The 20293-nt window shown below is 27.2% G+C and overlaps 3 protein-coding genes and 1 non-coding gene across 5 annotated transcripts; 3 read left to right on the top strand and 1 right to left on the bottom strand.

Moving 5' to 3' along the window:
• Window positions 1-2520: 2520 nt before the first annotated feature.
• On the top strand, window positions 2521-2593 carry Trnar-ccu (transfer RNA arginine (anticodon CCU)). The gene has a single exon. It is a non-coding gene; the product is annotated as a tRNA-Arg (tRNA).
• Window positions 2594-4776: 2183 nt separating this feature from the next.
• Window positions 4777-10942, bottom strand: LOC132939734 (zinc finger protein 585A-like). Its single transcript, XM_061007066.1, has 4 exons — window positions 10704-10942; window positions 10239-10363; window positions 10039-10140; window positions 4777-7079 (listed from the first exon to the last, which is right to left on the bottom strand). The coding sequence occupies exons 2-4, from the start codon at window positions 10349-10351 to the stop codon at window positions 5654-5656; spliced, it is 1641 nt and encodes a 546-aa protein (XP_060863049.1). The 5' UTR covers window positions 10352-10363; window positions 10704-10942; the 3' UTR covers window positions 4777-5653.
• A 384-nt stretch (window positions 10943-11326) lies between these two features.
• LOC132939736 (transmembrane protein 50A-like) lies at window positions 11327-13738 on the top strand. Of its 2 annotated transcripts, XM_061007068.1 has the most exons (6): window positions 11327-11498; window positions 11634-11713; window positions 11913-12037; window positions 12095-12201; window positions 13062-13225; window positions 13310-13738. In XM_061007068.1, the coding sequence occupies exons 3-6, from the start codon at window positions 11933-11935 to the stop codon at window positions 13417-13419; spliced, it is 486 nt and encodes a 161-aa protein (XP_060863051.1). In that variant the 5' UTR covers window positions 11327-11498; window positions 11634-11713; window positions 11913-11932; the 3' UTR covers window positions 13420-13738. The 2 variants fall into 2 exon arrangements, with proteins under 2 accessions (XP_060863051.1, XP_060863052.1); XM_061007069.1 differs by lacking the exon at window positions 11327-11498 and having other exon boundaries at window positions 11619-11713.
• Window positions 13739-13893: 155 nt separating this feature from the next.
• Window positions 13894-20039, top strand: LOC132939733 (hypoxia up-regulated protein 1-like). The gene is made up of 14 exons (XM_061007065.1): window positions 13894-15127; window positions 15224-15492; window positions 15582-15787; window positions 16004-16184; window positions 16257-16443; window positions 16547-16696; window positions 16764-16967; window positions 17048-17471; window positions 17546-17705; window positions 17763-17928; window positions 18364-18627; window positions 18716-18823; window positions 18905-18974; window positions 19589-20039. The coding sequence occupies exons 1-14, from the start codon at window positions 14990-14992 to the stop codon at window positions 19627-19629; spliced, it is 2568 nt and encodes an 855-aa protein (XP_060863048.1). The 5' UTR covers window positions 13894-14989; the 3' UTR covers window positions 19630-20039.
• The last annotated feature ends 254 nt before the right edge of the window (window positions 20040-20293 follow it).

Genomic DNA, 20293 nt, shown 5'->3' with positions numbered 1-20293 from the left:
GCCGGCTGGGCAAGGTCGTCAAGCGTCCGAGCAAACGCGCTAGCGCCAGTCAACCCGCGGGACAGGTCGGACAACGGTGCAGAGGTGACCAATGGCCAGCAAAATTGCATTTCCGCACCAATTCGCCATCTCGCATCCTCCCCCCCCCTTGTGTATTGTGTCTCCTGTCCGTCGTAGGTATATATTTTTTTTTTCTTTAAATTTCATTAAATTATCTCAAACTGTTAAATTGTTCACATATTATTGTAAATTTCGATTTTTTTTTGCATTAATTATCATGAACATAATTATTATTATGTAAAATATTATATTCATAGCCAATGTGCTAATTTTTTTGAAAATTTTTGTTTATACATTTTCGTATTATTTTTGGTTTATAATTAATAAACATATTTTGATGTGAACAAAAAAATATTGTTTCTTTTTTTTCGTTTTGTCGAGTGTATAATCAATTGTTACAGATTTAACGGCTAAAAAATCGTTAAAATATATATTTTAAATAAAAAAAACTCGTTGGTCAATTATACAGAGTAGACCTGCAGTGTAAACGCTACACAGATATCATAATAATATGTTCCAAGAAATATTTAAGACGTCAAACACTAAAGGTGACAAAAACTGCTGAATAAATCATAAAATAACGCATTACACCGGCGGATACGACATGGACATACATAGGCATACAAGAATCGTAAATAATAATAACATAGGTAATATGCATTGTGCGTACTGCGTAGAACGTTAATATAGCCAAATAGTTAATGCAAAATAATATTTAAAAAAATTCAAAATTGTATTTTACATAGGTAAAATAATAATATAATAGTTGCGTGTCGAAAAATAATATTGTTTGAAAACGTTTCAGTTTAGGTTTGAACCATTAAACCCCCGTGTATACGCGCATGTACCGATACCATATTTTCTACATAATTATTGACTTGAGTTGTAATATCCTAATCCGAACAAAACTTGGTAGGTACCTATCTTTTGTACAAAATGTACTAGGAAATCACTTTTTGACAGCATGTGAGTTTTGACAGTTGTACAATAATAATATATTAATATTATAGGTATAACTAAAAAAAGGTGGATAAGTGGATGTCGCTCTGCTGTACAGTAGGTTACAAGTGGGTCACTGTAATGGATGGTGTTAAATTTGAATTCAATGATATAATATCATTGTATAAGAAAAACGATTTTGAGCGAAAACGGTCAGTCAGCCTATGATATTACCAAGTATATTTGATGATATTATTGTGAATAAAGTAATTAATATATAACCTATTTACGTGGAGCCTTGTTTTAAATTTTCAATCCTTAGCCATAAAAGTTAAACATTTTATACATTTTTAACTACAAAATAATTAATAAATTATAAATTTGATAAATGTTGTCAAAATTTGAACTTTAAACGCTTATAAAAAAAAATTGTGCCTATATATTTTCAATATTTTTCATCTGCCTTTGAAACAATAACCTAGGAGCCTTGCATTCAATTTTCAAGCTTTTTTGCCCAACAGATAAAATGTTATTGATATTTATAGAAAGAAAAACTAAAAAAAATGGAAACTGAAAATGTCCGTAAACAGCTCAGAATAAGTCAAAATATTTGGAAAATGTTATGGTGTATAGAAAATGCTAATATAAACATTCAGTCAAAATTTCATGTACCTACGGTCATTTTTTTTAGAGTTGCACCAAAAACCAAAATCGATGTTCTCGAAAACAGATTTTGCGTAAAAATTCCCGTTTTTCCTTAAATTTTCTTTTGTTTTTCATATCGCTTTTGAAAACTACTGAGAAATTTTTACTTTTGACCCACCAAAGTACCAACTAGATTCACTTTCCTATCAGAAAAGTTACTGTTGAAGAAAATCCAAGCACTTTTACTGTCCTAAAAGGTGATGTCAGACACAAAAAAAAAATTTTAAAAAAAAACACACATCCTTGTAAAATCAATACATTTATCGCTTCGCTCAGAATCTAAAAAAAACACACATCATTATAAAATCAATACATTCATCGCTTCGCTCAGAATCTAAAATATAAAAATAAAATACAATTTAAATATCGTACAAAAACAATAGCAAAAGTAGTACCTAAATACAATAAATAAAAATTGTTTTTCTTTTCGCAAACGAATCCCGATTCCCGGTATCGAAACAGTAATATGGACTGATGAATGATGATTTAATTAATCTGTCGGAAACTTAAATAATAAAGACTTGTCTACGACCGATTGATCGTAGGTATGATCAATGGTATAAGGTTCGTCTGATCTGTGCAGTATTTATATTACATTGCCTATCTATACAAGTACAATAATACAATTTAATATATCACTATATTAATACTTTTTAATTATAATTTATAACAAAACTATTATGATTTACGATTTTAGTGATTTTACAACATAATATTACGATTTCACACATATTCACATACAAAAATACGTATTAAAACGATTACTATTGTTTACGATTGACTTAAATCGTACCAATTCATGAAATTCTCGCACCAGCCCCTGTGGCCTAATGGATAAGGCATCGGTCTCCTAAACCGGGGATTGTGGGTTCGAGTCCCACCAGGGGTACGGGCCATTTTTTGCATTTTTTTTCAAGTTGTTTTTTACGAATTATAATTTATATTTACCTAGCATTAAAACTTAAATTCTTCAGCGTGTATAAAAAGTTGTAAAATTAATCTTTTTGCTTTCGGAACAATATACTTATAAAAATTCACACTGAAAACGTACAAGCTGTGAGATTGAATTTTAGGTTCTGAGCGGAGATGATGCGTTTTATTTTTTTGTCAGTAATCACCTTGTGAAGCAGTAAAAGTGCTTCAATATCACTTCTGATACGAAAGTAAATCTAGTTAGTACTTGGGAGTAAAAAATTCCCAGTAAAACTTAATAGTTATGAAAAATAAAACGGAAAAACGAGAGTTTTTGTCAAAATCGATTTTGTTAATTTGTTGTAGACCAAGAATGAATTAACCGTAGATACTTCACTATACTTGACATTTTCACCAAACGTTTATATTTTTACTCATTTTGAGATATTCGTAGACATTTAACATTTTCGAATTATTTTTTAATGTCGATAAAAATGTATGGACTTGTAAAAACACAGATAATTTAATACAAGATCCCACATAACACATAAGTTGTGCCTAACTTTTTTTCTTATCGAATCATATTACTTTGTTATCATAAATCGTAATTCGTTGACAGTTGTCGAAAACTAATTTTTACACTAGGAAATCAATTTTATGGGAATTAATATTATGTTGGAAACATAATAACAATAAGTATTATATTGTTTGAGTGTTGGACTTGGACATAGGTACCTCCTAATAATTAATATGCTGTAATTAATTATATACTGAACAATATTTTTTTCGAAATCATATTTGTTAAGAAATTTATTTTCATAGGAAATATTTCGTTGGTAATATATTTTATTAATTACTTATTGGGTTACGGTATAATTCTTTATTTTATTATCATTTCTAAGGCCCAATAGTCTATGCTATATAATATATTATACTGCTATAGGAATATAAATTATTATGTGTTGTGCGTGAAAGAGAAAATAGTTAATATTACCTAATAATAGGTACTTGCAGATAGACAATAGTTGATTAACAAATTACAAGGGCTCTCGGGCATGACAAAATATGGCATAGAACATGGTTTCAAGGAATACGGCTTATTGGAGCTTATTTACAGTAAAAATACCCGTCGTAAAAATTTTAGAGGAGAATTTTTTAAAAAAAACAATCGTAAGAACCCCGACTCTCAATATTTTTATTAACTTGTCAAATAATCAATCGATAAAAAGTAAAAAAAACCTTGTTCATTTACCATGCGATATATTTGGACGGTTGGAATACGATATCAAAAATCGTACCTTCAGGTACCTATTTAGTGGCTAATTTGATGATAATTACATTCTATTTTATTCTGTGATTCTATTGAGTATTGGATAACACAGTTAGGATGACCAAGATATTAAGTCTTAATTTATTCATATATTATTACTTATAACTTTATAAGGAAAATATTTTCTTTAACTAGATACACTTCAAAATTACAAAAATCTGATTTTGAATATATGCATAATTTTAAAATAAAAATGGTGAGGGCAGTACCTACAACTGAAGTTGAACGATCATTTTCAGCTTTAAAAAGAGTAAAAACACTACTTTGAAACCAAATTGGAAATTACTGTTTAACAGGGTAACTCTTTTATCCGTTCATTGGGAAATATCAGTTTCACCAAAAGACGTGTTGAATATTATAATTGCAAAATCAAAAAGAAAATTATTGTTATAAATTATAGTTGTATTATATCCATGCTATATTTATAAGATATATTTTATATTTATTATAATACAATAATTATTTCTTTATATTTACATATTTCACCAATTGAATTTCAAAAATATTTTTTTATAATATTTTTTTTTTTTACAATATACATAGGTACTATATCATATTTTGTATGTCGTTACGAATTTAAATTTTGCTTAGTTAATAAGAATGGTTAAAAATGCTTATCATTATTTTTTTTTAACTTGGACCCTCCTCCCCCGAAATAAAATCCTGGCTACATCCCTGATAAATATAACTATAATAATACAGTACTTAGTACTGTCCTACTACCTACAAGAACAAGAAATATGTTTATATTTAAAATGTCGTAAAATAAATCATATAAGTATTAGTATGGGTGTAACTGTGGAAGGTGAAATCAAGTAAGCAAGTAAAAATATCAAACAATATACAAATCCAGATAAATGAATGGTGCCTTTTATTTTGTATACCTATACAAATCAATATTTTTTTTTATCTATATTAATAATCAAAATTAAATATTGTATTATACACAATTTAGGTACTAGTATAAATATTACAAATATAACATTAAATAATACAAATTAAAAAAATCAGATAATTTAACCTAACTAATATTATTTTTACTTTAGTAAGATTGTTCGCGGACTGAAACACCAATACTTATCACTAAAAAACCCACGGAGGAAACATTGCAATACCGATAATTGTTGTGCTAGCATATTATTTTACATCGAAAATAAATGTATACAAAATTAAATAATCATTAATAAACATGGCAGAAATTACAAGACATTTTACCAAAATCACTTTTATAATTATTATAAATTATTTTTTTAAATATGTCAATTAGTACAACTATCAAATATAATATCTGATCATTAGATACTGATATATTATAAAAATGGAGATGTCTGGTTTATTTTTTGATGTAACTACTATACATTTCCAGATAGCTTTTTAGTGTCCTAAAAAAATATTTTAATTGGAAATGTCTTGTTATTGCTGACACGTCTTCATGTTACAATAAAATAATGGAAACAAAAACTTAATTATAAATAAAAATTAGAGTAGAAATATGACTTAAGTTTTACAATAAGGTAGTAAAGTTAATTCATTATGAGTACTAATTTATAAATGGAGAGATTAAAAAATAATGCAAAGGAAAAAGTACAGGTATAAAAATATTCTGAAAAATTAGTCCACATTGTACAATAATTCAATGTATCTTACCTATTCAAGATGATTGAATTAATTAAAATTTAAAAGCATTTTACAAACTAAGTATTATTCTTAAACTGTATGACATCTAGCCATATGCAATTTTAATGAAGGAGAATCCTTAAATGCCATTGGACAGTGTACACATTTTATAGGATTAATGTTAGGATGCAAAGATTTAATATGACGAAGTAAGTTACATTTTGTTATTACTAAACTACACCAATTGCATTCAACAGTTTTTGATTTTAGCTTCCGACGAGGGAGTTTAAAACGAGAATGATGCTGTCTATTGTGTTGGCTCAGAGATTGTTTTGATTTGTAACTTTTATTGCAATAAGAACAATGAAACAACTTTTCATTTTTCAAAATATTTTGATATTCGCTTTTGTCACCTGTGCTCTTAATTGCATTTTGGTCTTGTAGTGAATTACTTTCATTAAATGAAGTGTCATTAGAAATACCATTTAACATTTTAACATTTGTGTGTGATAGTAAATGTTTTTCAAAGTTTTTCTTTAAAAGAAATTTTTTATGACATTTATTGCATATCATTTGCTGTCTGTGTTGCTTGTAATGAATATTTAATTTGCTGCGTGTGGAGAAATGTTTATTGCAATCTTTACACTTATGACTTCTGTTAAAATTTGCGATCTTTGGAAAAACATATTTTTGAGATTTTACGCTACTATTTTTGATTCGATTTTTCAATTTCTGCTTGTCTAATGCCAGTTGTCTTCTTGAAACCATTTCACTTCTAAAAGTATGATATTTCAAATGGCCATTTAATCCTGAACGAGTTGTGAATGTTTTAATACACAAATTACATTTATAGAACCTGGAACTATCCTTTGAAGTGTTACTACAAATATCATGATGATTAAGAAATTTAGTTTCAGACTCTGTTGCAAACACGCAATTTACACACTTAAATGCTTTGCATTTGTTTTTTTGAAAAGTTGTGTTGGAATCAGTTACACTTAAGTTTTGGATAAAATTGTTTGATACATTTACTGAAGTATTAGTATTGTAGCATTTTTTTGCCAATTTTGAGGTTGATTTAGAGTTCTTGTAATTTCTATTTGGATTTATTGTCAAATTACTTTTAGATGAAGACTGGATTTTTGAAGGACTTGCGGATGAATTTAACATGCATACATTATTAACATGTTCAACCAGATGTATATTCAAATGACCATTAAGAATAAATTTTGCATTGCAAACTTGACATACGAAAGGTTTACTTTTATGTATTAAATTTGTATGGATTATATATTCTTCATAATTATCAAAATTATCATGGCATATTTGGCAAATTAATTCATTTAGGTTAACACTTTCCATGTAGTTTGAAAATGCAGTATTACCCTCAGTTATAGTTCTAATTCTGTTCTCTTGCTCAGTTTTCACTTCAACTTCATCAGTAGGTTCAATTTTCACATTAATCCCAAATGTCTGCACCGTAGTAGATTGCCATGAAGTATGATCTATTGTGGCTCTAATAAGTATAAAAAAAACAAAACAAAAAAAATATCAGGCAATATGATTAAAATATAAACAATCAGGTATTCATAAGGTCAAGTTGTTGTTTTTTTTATAAAATTTTAATTTTGAAAAGTTAAAGGTATTTAAAAAAATGTTGACATTTTTTCTATTCCTAAACGATATAATGAACGTTATATTGGGTATAATGGAAAAAACACAACAACTTGTCTTCAAAAATCTTGTCACAATTCAATTTTATAATAGGTATTTTTGCTCTAAAACCAAAATTGAGTGAGTTCTACACAGACTGCGTAAGCGCATTTTGTCTATGTCATACGTGTGTAAGACGGAGACAACACTTGCGGGTGTGACGTCCTCTTAATCATTATTAAATTTTTATTCATTAATAGAATTACTACTGAATTGAAGAATATTTGATATTATATGTGTGGGTTACTAATTATATTCTAATAATGAATTTGATTGTTATAATTAAATTGTGGACATAGGTAAACGAATACAAAAAAATAATTTAAATATTTTGTTGGATTTCCAAATTGATTTAACTATTAACAGTGTTGGGTAATAATGTAACAAAAGTAACGCGTTACTTTGCTTGTAACACATTCCGTAATTTTATTAGTATTATTTCCATGTAACAAAAATGTAATGGAAATTACTTTTGATAAGTAATTTCTATAGTATAACACGTTACAGTTTCGAATTATTAAGTACCTTGTACCTAACTACAGCTATTGCGAATTGAAAAAAAAAATTGCCTATAATGTGGGTATTATTATGTTTACCAATCTAATATGTATGTATATTTAATTTTAACTCGTCACAATTCAATTTTCAATGGTTTTGACATTTGACATGTCGAATTGCACCGTAAATCACTAGAACAATTAATTAAATTTATTATTTAAATTGATTCCTCTAAATAAGTAGGTACCTTCGCAGAACGTTTCCTATGAATATTTAGCTTGGACTATTAAGTTTTAAACGCTCCAAAACTATACAAGTTTTATAAAAAACTTAGTGTTGTACAAAAACTGTTGAATTTGAAAATACTTATTAGTTATTACTATATTTAGAGTTTACATTAGAATATAACATTATTTTTCTGAAAATTAATTAAATCAAAATTGTACTGTATATAAATCATTACAGCCATATTTTGGCATTTATAAAAACAGTTTATTTTTATAATTTTAAAAGTTCTTATTGTATTCTATATGTATTATGATTTTATTTTCACATACCTAAGGTTTATGTTGTGAGTTTGTGACATAAATACATAATATACTTAACTATACCCATAATGATTAATTCCCATTGATAAGTAGGTACAATTAATTAGTACTATATTTTAATAGTCATAACTCATAAGTAATTACTTTTGTGATGTAAATATGTATTAACTGTACATCTTTTTCAAATTATACCTTTTACCATAGGTAATGTATTTCTATAAAAAGTTATATTATTGCCTGCAGAATGATAACTACCAAGAAATTTGAAAAAAAAAATATTTTTTTTTGTAACGAGCAAGTAATGAGTTACTTTTTTATTTGAAAAGTAAAGTGATTTCATTACAATTTTATTTGAGTAACGAGTAAAGTAACTTAATTACTTTTTAAAAGTAACTTACTCAACACTGACTATTAATGTATTAAAGTACTTTTGTATTTATTATTTTAATTTTAAATGTATAAACTATAAATATAGTAGGATGATTAGAAACATAAAAAAGAAGAGTTTTTGATCGGGTGTCAACTAAAGCAATAATATCATAAAATATAGGCTGACAGTCTTAACCCGTCAGTGGTCGCGATGTGAGCGCGGCGCTCACCTCGTTATTATTTTGAGAGCCACTTATTTATTTATTACTTGATTTATCTGATATTATTTATACCTTCAATCGAAACATGTTTAAATATACTTTTGCAAATATAATAATTTTATAGATAATTCTCGATTAGATATCAACATGCAATGTTGTTAATATCCATAAATTGAGCATTGCACTCACTCAATACATCGACCTAATACTATTTCGTAAACTCGGAACGTTAGACCTATTTTTAATGAGCACACAATATTCATATGCGTATACTGTATAATAATCAGCAAAATATTCCAGACAACTAGGGCCAAGTTGAATGATAATGATTATATTATGTATAAACAATTATAAATTAATTTTTAGTGGTGAACAATTTATAATTGAAAAAAATTGTAAGAAAATTGTTTGTAAAAGATTAAAATTTAAATAATTGGTTGTTGGTTTTAATATTTTATGTTCATTGTATAAATAATGATGAAAAAACGAGGTGAGCGCAGCGCTCACTCAATACCAATGGCGGGACTCTACACAGCGATAACAACGAAAAGTTAACTCAGAATCGTTTTTAGTAAACATTGATTTTATATCATTAAATTCAAATTTAACACATCAATTACAGTGACCTACTTCAACTTCAAATGTAAAGCAGAGTGGTAACTCACTTGCCCACCTTGTTTATGTTGATGAATTCAATTCATGAGCAATTATTAAGGTTCATTGGGATAATTTTTGAAAAATTGAATTGGTATTGATTTAATTAATACGATCGATGAAAACAGTTCAAATTGTTTAGGGGGACTAAAATCTCTTGTAATACAGACAAAAAAAAATACTAGTCCCTCCTCCACACAAACACAAAATTATTTTTAGGAAATATATTTACAATATTATTTGGGTCTATGTTATTTATTAGGTATATTATCTCTCTCAAAGTATGGAATATTAGTTAGGCTTATTTCTAAACTGTAGACAAAATTATAAATGTAGTAACTTCTTGATTAAGGACTTGATTCGGGAGCATCAAGTCCCCTTTTTAGAGCCTATGATTTGTACAGTAAATAATGTTTTGTTTGAATACTAAAGACTGTATAAGTATAAAAATGATATTTCAATATTAACATACTCATAGATCTCATTAGTATCTTCTATATGTTCCTGTTTTATTAATCCATTAGGAGTATTCCACTGATTCAATAATGTTGACGTATTCTCCTTTTTATGATTACTAAATCAACATATTAATAAAAAAAAAATTTACAAATTACATATAATTAGGTGCCTATAGGTACATGAATATATTATGTTTTGGAAAGTTATACTCACTTGGCCGTATTCCGCTCTATATCCTCTTTTGATAATCGTACAAGTTTAACATAAGAGTTGAAAATGTGACTCGACTGTTTTTCCATATGTTCATCGGTATGTTCCACAGACATTTTGAAGTATTACTGAAATTGAAATTAATAGTAGGTACAGTAATCACAGTATGGCACTAATTAATGCAATTGACTTCATTACATCTACGTAGGTAAATAGACCGATTATCACTAAAAAAAATCATATTCACGGTGGACATAATGTCAGAATAGTAGAGGCATTAGACACAACAGAGGCACAATAAAAAAAAATCAAATAAGATAGTTTAATCAGTATAGGTTTTAGATGTATCATAATAATATTATAGTATTGTATTCAATATTGTGCTATTGAATATTTGAGTATGGTTATGAGCAATACAATATTCATATTGAACATTTGAATAATGTACTATTTTGTCGTTATTCTTACTCGTTTATCGTTATGTTTCTCAAGTTGTCGACTACCGGACTTATTCGTAATTCGTGTTTCCGCTGTAACGTGATTCATGAACTATCGACGGGCTCACAGCATGTACGTAATATTGTAAAGTGATACGTCAAAAACTAGAAGGGCAGCTGAAATGCATCGATGGTCTTCGTCCACGGTTCGAAATAAACAATTGATCCATTCCATTATTCCATTGTCATACTGTTATCTGGCCAAGATTAACCGCCAACAGATGAAATAAATCCAAAGATGTTGGAATTAAAAGAACCTATAAATCCACAGACGATAGACCTATAAACCAAAGAACATGCTAAAAAAACCACGAATCAAGTACATCTTAAAACTTAAAATGGCCAGCGCTATAAATGTTCTTCTATTAATGTACTTTCTCTCTCAGTTATATGGTTAGGTTATGATCTAGGCGATGCATGTGCAAGGCGCATAGCAGGCTGATGCATACTCAACCATAGAGTAATATTACTCTATGTACTCAACTCATATAATATGATCTAAGCATAGATGGCAGGGCGGAGTACCCGTATTATCACAGAATAGATATAATCAGAAACACGATTTAAGATATATAGGTGTATCTTAAATCGTGATCAGAAAGGATTATACTCCCACAGCTGCTGCTGCTGATATAATATAATCACAGATATATTATAATAATTATTGTTCTATGGTATTATGAAACTATATATTAAACATCTGCTGCAGCTGTGTACACAGAACAATAATTATACTACCACTGTAGGATTTCTCACATCACATCAGGTACTATTAATTACCACGTGACTATTACTATTATTCCGTGGTATCACACGAGATAATAATGATATTATCATAGAACAATATTATGAATATGATAATATTACGAACAATAAAATATTATAATTATGTTTATTGTAGATATCATATTCTGCCATGTATAATATACTCATCTACGTTATCTGTGTACTACTGTAACTACTATAAGCGCACTGTACTCGGTTAGTATAGAAATTTGCGAATTGTTCATTGTCCATTGTCAATACACTTACCACTATTCAGTAAAATTTACTTAGCCACCGAGCTGTTGACAAATTGTTTAAGCGAATACCTAAGTATTTAGTCTATGCGTGAAACTGTTAAACGACATTTTACACATTCTTCATAAAAAATTAATTACTTAATTTCCAACTTGTATAGTATCGCTTTTATTTTAAACAATGCCTATGGACTGTATGGACAACGTGAACTTGGGAAACTGTTTGTGGTTTGAAGGAGGCAGTGAAAAAAGAAATGTTTTTGCTGGGATGATATCAGGACTTCTGGTTAGTGACATTTATATTATTTAGAGATTAAGTTATTTTCTAATTATTGTTCAACAGTTTGCAGTCGGATGGTGGCTAATAATAGATGGCATGGCTGTAAACCCTAGTCAAGTACCCGGCACCTATCACATATGTGGATTGGTTGGAACATTTTCATTGTTTATGTAAGTGCATTTATAAATTTATTTTACAATTTTTTTTAACTGTTTTAACCTAAAGATCCTAAAATATAAATTATTAATTAGGTCAGAAAAAAGGTCTTATTTAAAAATTACTATAATCATATACCTACCCTTATAGTTTAAACACAATTCAAAAGTCAAAAATATATATAATGTTCCCTAAGTTGATTGGTATCAAGATGAAATTATAAAATGTTAATAGAACAATCAAATCACAAAAAAAGTAACAAGTATATAGTATATAATAAAGTTTAGTCAAATGTTTTAGTATTATTTTGCAGCTCTCAAATGTTTATTTTTTTTTTAAAGAAGTTAACGGTTGAGTTAGAACAAGTACTATACTTGTCAAACCACTCAAACCATAATTTAGATCACCTGTTAGGTTACACTTTATCGTAGATTTACACACACAACTCTCAGAGGTCCTTAGAATTGGGACTTAGAATTTCTGCAACCGGAGCCGGTAGATGTAGGGGGTAACTACTTATCATACTTAAAAATGTGTAATATTAGAAATATAGAAGATAAGTAATATTAATTATAAAAAAAGGATGTCTGATATAATACTAGAAAAGTTCCTAGACTATTTTATTACCATGAAATATGTTGTCCAAAATACAAAAGTACTGAAACTGAACATACAATTACAATTTTTAACCATACTTGGATTTTGATTTGTACTATTAAATAATAATACTATTCAGTGAAATAATATTATTATACTAGTTAAAAAAAAAATTGTTTATGGTCACATAATTTTGGCTTTAATGATAATAGGTTGCTAGATTTTTTTTTATTTTGCTATAGTAAATATTTGTTAACATTTTAATTATATTTTTTAGGATTAACGTAGTATCTAATTCTCAAATTCGAGGAGAAGCTTACTCAGGAGGATGGTTTGGACCCAGAGGAGCACGTAGTTGGTTATTTATGGGTTTTGTATTAGGTTTTGCTGCTTTGATTGCTGCTTGTTGGATATTTTTTGCTGATTTTGTAGCAGCTAAAAGTAAGACATATGTATAACTCCAATTACATATTAATATTTGTTAATATTTTGGTACACATTTAAAACACTAATTTTATTTTTTAGGTTCAGTTAAACCAAATATGACAGTTGGACTTGAACTGTTTTTTCAGAATGCTTTTATATTTGCTGCTTCTCTGATTTACAAATTTGGTCGTGTGGAAGATCAATGGTAAAGAAAAATAATATTTAAATGATTAATGTGGTACTACTTCAAAAAATATATATATTCAATTTCTACAAAAACTAAATTGTGTGTAATAACTAATAAGCATTTGAGACTATATAATTGTAAATATTTTTATTTTAATAAAATTTTAGTTGTATATTTAAGAAAATACAAATTAGTAGATTAACTTATTCAAATTTTAATCTTAAATAGAAAAAAAAATTTAATTATCTGCTTAATTTATTGATTTAAGTTTTTATTGTAATATTTTTTATAGGAATAATCTATTAAATATATTGAGTTATCTACTTCTGAAAAAAAATAAACATGGCTTTTTTTTTCATCAATGTAATAAATATCAAATTATACTTAGCTACATTATACCTGTTCAACAGATTACAGTCTAATATATGTCATTATTGAATATTGATGAGTAATGACTCATCAAGAATAATTTAAACATATTTCCTAATTCAGATAGAATATCAAGTTTATTTTGGCTTTATTTAAATTTATTTGTACATAACTAAAATTCAAAAACATGAAAATAAATAATGTTAAATATTTATAATATTTTAAAAGTGAACAACATGTAATAGTTTGGTGAATTGTAATTTTTATAAACGTTTAGCATAAAACATGATAGTATAAACGTTATATGTTAGAAACCCCTTACATATTGTAACAATAGTAAAAAGCAACGGTTTGATAAAGATTAATTTTTAAATCTGTTGTTTTTGATAAAAGACAAAATGGTACATTCTATTTATGATTCAATAATGCGGTCTCCATAACTATAAGGTCATAAATCAAAAAAGGAAAACATTCAGCAAAAACTACACTTCCTTTCATTTTAATGTTTTACACCTATAGACTATAAACCTATATTATTCTATAATATTATGAGTTATGACAATATACTTTACTGTTTAGTGTTTACTGTATTATTAGCAACATTTTAAATTAATATAAAATAACAACATATTAATTTATTAGATTGCCACCTACAGTAAAACATGGATATACTTATAAACAGTTGTATTCATAAGTTAATTAAAATTATAAGATGCAATCTTAAAAACACTTAGAACATAATAAATAATTTTATCTATATGGGAACTGTTGAATAGATAACACACAAATACACAATACCTAAACATTTTAAAACATACATTTACATAATTCACACATTTTAGAAAAAATTTTCAATACTAGTAGTTAACAGTTACAATCAACCAATCAGAACTCACCAAATACCTATTTGTTTGCGTTTAGATTATGTATGCATGTGCAGCTCCAATAATTTTTAATAAAAAAAAGTGTTTGCTTACATTTTTTGTTTAAATTTCAAATACACAGTTGTAACTTATAAGTATTAAACAATATAAAATCATATTTTTTTTAACATAAAAAAAATAATTATTTTTCTTCACACAGAATAATTCCCCTATTTGTATTCATTTGTTGGAAAATTAAAAAAAAAAATGACATGTTCTTTACATAGGTAAGTATAAGATATTAATTTTATTACTAACAATTAGTATCATTGTTAGTTAATTTTACATCAATTTGTCAAAATGAACATCTTGTTTTGGTCATCAATCACAACACAAATCATATTACTGGAGTTATGTTTAAAAATTGTTAATGTACACAGTTTAACTGTAATGAGTGTAGACCTTGGTTCGGAATGGATGAAGGTAGCAATAGTTTCAGTAAGTATTAATACAAATTACGAGTATAGCTAAACATCATAAAACAAATATTTGTATTTTTACCAATTTATTTTTAAATGTTCTAAATTTGTAAAGCCTGACATTTCAGAAGAAATAGCTCTTAACAAAGAATCTAAAAGGAAAACTCCTAGTGCTATAGCTTTTCACAATGGTGAACGTACGTTTGGGAAAGATGCACTTACTGTGGGAGTTCGATTCCCATCCAACTGTTACGTTTATTTTCTAGACTTACTAGGAAAGAGAATAGACAATCCGATTGTTGATCTCTATAAAACGCGTTTTCCTTATTATAACATAATTCCTGATCCAAAAAGAAATACAGTGCTTTTCAAGCATAACGAATCGTAAGTCTGAATGATATAAGTACCTACACTGATAAATGTTATATCTTAATACCTATTAATATATTAATTGATTTACAATATATTTGTAGTGGTGAACAATTTTCACCTGAAGAATTAGTGGCAATGATGTTGGAAAAAGCAAGAGAATTTGCACAAGATAATTCTGGGCAAGTTATAAATGAAGCAGTAATTTCTGTCCCTGGTTATTTTGGTCAAGCTGAGCGATCAGCAATGTTAAAAGCAGCAGAAATTGTTGGAATCAAAGTACTACAGCTTATTAACAGTTATACTGCAGGTAATTCCACAAATGTATAAGAAATGCCTAATATACCAATACCTATACCCAACTAATAGGTTTCAAAACTGCCTAATTTAAGCATTTAATTATTATAGTTTCAGTAGTATAAACTTCAGTTATTAAATTGTATTTAAATTTAACAATACTATGATGTTTCTAAAGTGTTTTAAACAATTATATTTAAAATAAAAGTATAAAAATATATTTTTTTAGCTGCTTTGAATTATGGTATATTCCATATAAAAAGTTTTAATGAAATATCTCCAATGTTTATGATGTTTTACGATATGGGTGCATATGGTACTCAAGTATCAGTTGTATCTTATCAATTAGTAAAATCTAAGGATAGAAGAGCGCATGAACTTCAGCCAAAACTTACTGTTCTAGGAGTAGGGTTTGTACATTCAAATCTTAATAGTTTTAACTAACAATAATTATTCTAATATTTAAATATTTAATTTATCAGATATGAGCGAAATTTGGGTGGCTTGGAGATACAACTACGGCTAAGAGATTACTTAGCAACTAAATTTAATGATCTAAAATTTACACCCAACGATGTAACTAAAAATCTTCAATCCATGGCAAAATTATTCAAAGAAGCTGGACGATTAAAGATTATATTAAGTGCAAATACTGAACATTTTGCTCAAGTAATTAAACATAACGTAATTTAAATTACCATAATATGAACTTTATAATATAAATAAATATTAATATTTAAAATATGAAATATTATTTAATATGAAATTTCAGATAGAAGGTTTAATTGACCAAAAAGATATGTATATTAAAGTTACCCGAGAAGAACTAGAACAGTTGTGCAAAGATTTATTCGATAAAGTTACACTTCCAGCTCTAAAAGCCTTAGAAGCGTCAGGACTAACTATTGATCATATTAAACAAGTAAACTGAATTATATTTTGTTTTCAAAAACGAATTACAATGGTTTAATTATAAGATAATGTTTTAGGTAATGTTAGTTGGTGCTGGTACTAGAGTTCCTCGAATTCAAGATGTTTTAGTTAAAGATTTAAAAAGTGGTCATTTGCTTGGTCGGTCTTTGAATACTGATGATGCTGCTGCTTTAGGAGCTGCATATAAAGCAGCAGAACTTAGAAATGGATTTAAAGTTAACACATTTATTACTAAAGACGCCACAATGTTCCCTATTGAGGTTAATTTATTTATTTTATATGATACATCATGTTCTACACTAAGAATTTCTATATTTATTTATGAATATGTTCTATATAGTTGAAATTTAATAGAGAAAAAAAATATGAGAGTGAACCCATAAAACAAGTAAGGCGTATTTTATTTAGTTATATGAAGCCTTACCCACAACGGAAAATAGTAACATTTATTAATCATAAATTAGATTTTGATTTTACTGTGGGTTATGCAACACTTAATCATTTAGATGAAAATGAAATAAGATTTTTAGGTTCTTTGTCACTTGACCATATAAAATTAAAAGGAGTACAAAATGCATATTCTAAGTATGAAGACGAAGAAAGTACAGATCCTAACAAAATAAACTTACATTTTATTATGGATGCTAGTGGTATATTAGTTTTGGAAAATGTTGAGTTTTCAATTGGAAAGCCTGTTACTAATGATCAAGTAGAAGAATCAACTTTATTGAACATTTTAAATTCCATAGCAAATTTATTTAAAGGTTAAAATTTAAAATTATAATAGTTTGATGAAAAAACAAGTTTTATGTATCCATTTAAATTATTTTTAATTTAGTTCGTGACAAATTCGATAAAGATAAATTATCTGTCCAAAATACCCTAGAAAATTCTAGTGGTTCTAAACTTCCTGCTGTTAGACAAACTATTGAAGTTGATCATGAATATTTATTCGTGCTTCCTACAGATGATGATGATTTGCAAAATGTAATTATAAAGTAAGGTATTTTTCAGAAACTTTAATTTTTAATATTCTAATTGTGTACATTATTTAGAATAAAGAAGCTTAGATTAAAAGATTTGTCACAATTACATAAAGAAAAGGCGTTACATAGTTTACTTACTCTTATTGTCGAAGTGCGGGAAAAATTAAGCCAACCAGAGTATACTCATTCTGCTACTGATTCAGAAACAAGATCTATTTCGGAAAAATTGTCTGAGGTACCTACTCTCGTCTCTTTGGTTAACTGTAAATACTTTGAAATTAAGTGTAGGTATCTGTAGTTTAGTATATTATAACAAAACACAGACAATATTTATGTAATACCGGGTGTTTTTTAGGGTGATCATTTATCCACTCAATTTATATCTACTTCTTACTTCACTATGTTGATTGTTAAGTTCCACAGAATTATAAATGTAACATATTTAAATTTTTTGTACACTAACCTACCAATTTTTTTTTTTTAAAAATCAATCATTAATTAGATCGATGTTTAATATATAATATGTCTAGATGATACTGCTAATATATCCTTTATTCCTTTATATAGATTATAGATACATTTATCATAATGTAATATTATATTGATATAATGTGTACCTATGTATTTGTATTATATATTGTAATAAATAAGTAAAACTTACTGTTATAAGATTTCAAACTGGTTGGGAAATGATGGCCTCAATGTTGAAGCAGAAGAATTAGAGTATAAATATAATAATTTAAAACAAATAATACAGCCTGTTTGGGATAGAACTTTTGAGCACATAGAAATACCACCGAGATTAGAAGCCCTAAGTAACACATTAAAAAAGAGCGATACATTTTTGAAAAAAATAAAAAACAAAACTTTAGAGGATAGTCCAATTACACAAACAGAAATAGATAAACTGGAAAAATTGATTTTAGAAACAACGGTGAGTGCATTATAATGTATCAAATGAAAATAATAAAGACAACTATTTTTAATATGAATAAATAAAATATTTTTAATACTATGTTTAGATATGGAGAGATAAGCAAGTAGAAGAACAAGAAAGACTTTCAAAATATGTTCACCCTGTGTTGTCAATATCTACAATTGAAACAAAACATTCAAATATTAGACAGAAGGTTTATTGTTTAAAATATAGTAGTAATTTGTCTTGGATACTAAAATTTAAAACTATATTTTAATTTACAATGTTTTAATAGATGAAATATTTAATGACTAAATTTATAAACTGGAAACTAAAAAATCAAAAAAATCAATTTAATGTTAAAGGTAAGCGTCTATACTTCATAGTAGGTAGTGCATGTTATTAATGATAATGATAACTTAATAACATACTACAATGATAATCTTTTAGTGTGAATACTTTTTAATGTTTTTGAGCTGGGTACAGATTTTATTATATTCCAACCGATTTTGCGTAACGCTCTGTTTATCCCCATAGAAAATAATAAACCTAATGCCCACTAGGTTCTATATACAATTAATACATATTTATGATTCAAACATTTTCTTCCAAGTGGAAAATATGGAGCAACGTGCTACATTTAAGTCACACGATCACCAAATTTTTTTTTACTTGCCTAAGTATAATTCATAAATTATTATTTAGTATTTACCAATTACGGTGAAATGTACAACCAAATCATTAAATTATATAATAATAAGTATTTCATTTCATATAGTTTAATTTAAAATATTTAACACGATACATTATCATTTGCCTATGGGTAAAAATCTAATTATTATAATACATTTCTGGATCTATGTTCATTGTATAAACAAAGTTTCAAATAAATAAGTTTTTTAATTAAACCAGATTCCTGATTTAATCTGAAGTTGGAATTTGGATATTTATTATGATTTATGATTTTTATTTTCTACAGATGACCTCCAATATTATATTGACGCACACAAAGAATTATAGTACAAATATTAATATGCAAAAGGTACATAATATTTAATATTTATGATAATGTGTTATTATATTTAATTTATTTATTATTATTTTTATATTCATTTATAGTAAAGTAATAAACATAATTTCATATACTATATTATTATTTTTATCTTTTTTTTTTTTTTTTTGTGGCAACTACAACACTTTGACAACGATAGTGCTGGAACTGCTTATGTATTATGTTAACAATTTTTTTTGTTTCTGTGTCAAATTGTTTAGCCAGGTGGACTATTATTTATTTTTTAGTTAATGGTTAGGTTATAAGTTATTAGGTACTTATTACCCAAATGTAGCATTTTATCAGTGGGTAGTCAAGTTATTCTAAAAAATGTATGTGAGCTTTTGAGGTTATTTTGTAATACTATTTAACCCCACAGTAACTGTAGTTAGTAGCTACCTGCCTATGCTACCAGGGCCAGATTGGACAAATTCACCATACCGAGTTTTCCGTATTTTACCAGCCCACTTACAAAGTGGTGGCCCTTGGGTACGTTCTTATTCCGTTCATAGTTATTTCATTTTATAGTCTCCATTTCTTCAACTTTTAACTCTGAACATATTTTCAGTCAGCGCAGCCCTTCATGACTTGAACGGCCCAAAATTGTAACGGCCCACCGAGTTTTACTTGGTA

This window comes from Metopolophium dirhodum, chromosome 2 (assembly GCF_019925205.1).
Source record: "Metopolophium dirhodum isolate CAU chromosome 2, ASM1992520v1, whole genome shotgun sequence".
NCBI classification, from domain to species: domain Eukaryota; kingdom Metazoa; phylum Arthropoda; class Insecta; order Hemiptera; family Aphididae; genus Metopolophium; species Metopolophium dirhodum.
The sequence above is the reverse complement of the archived record's forward strand: the minus strand, read 5'-3'. Positions and strand labels throughout refer to the sequence as shown.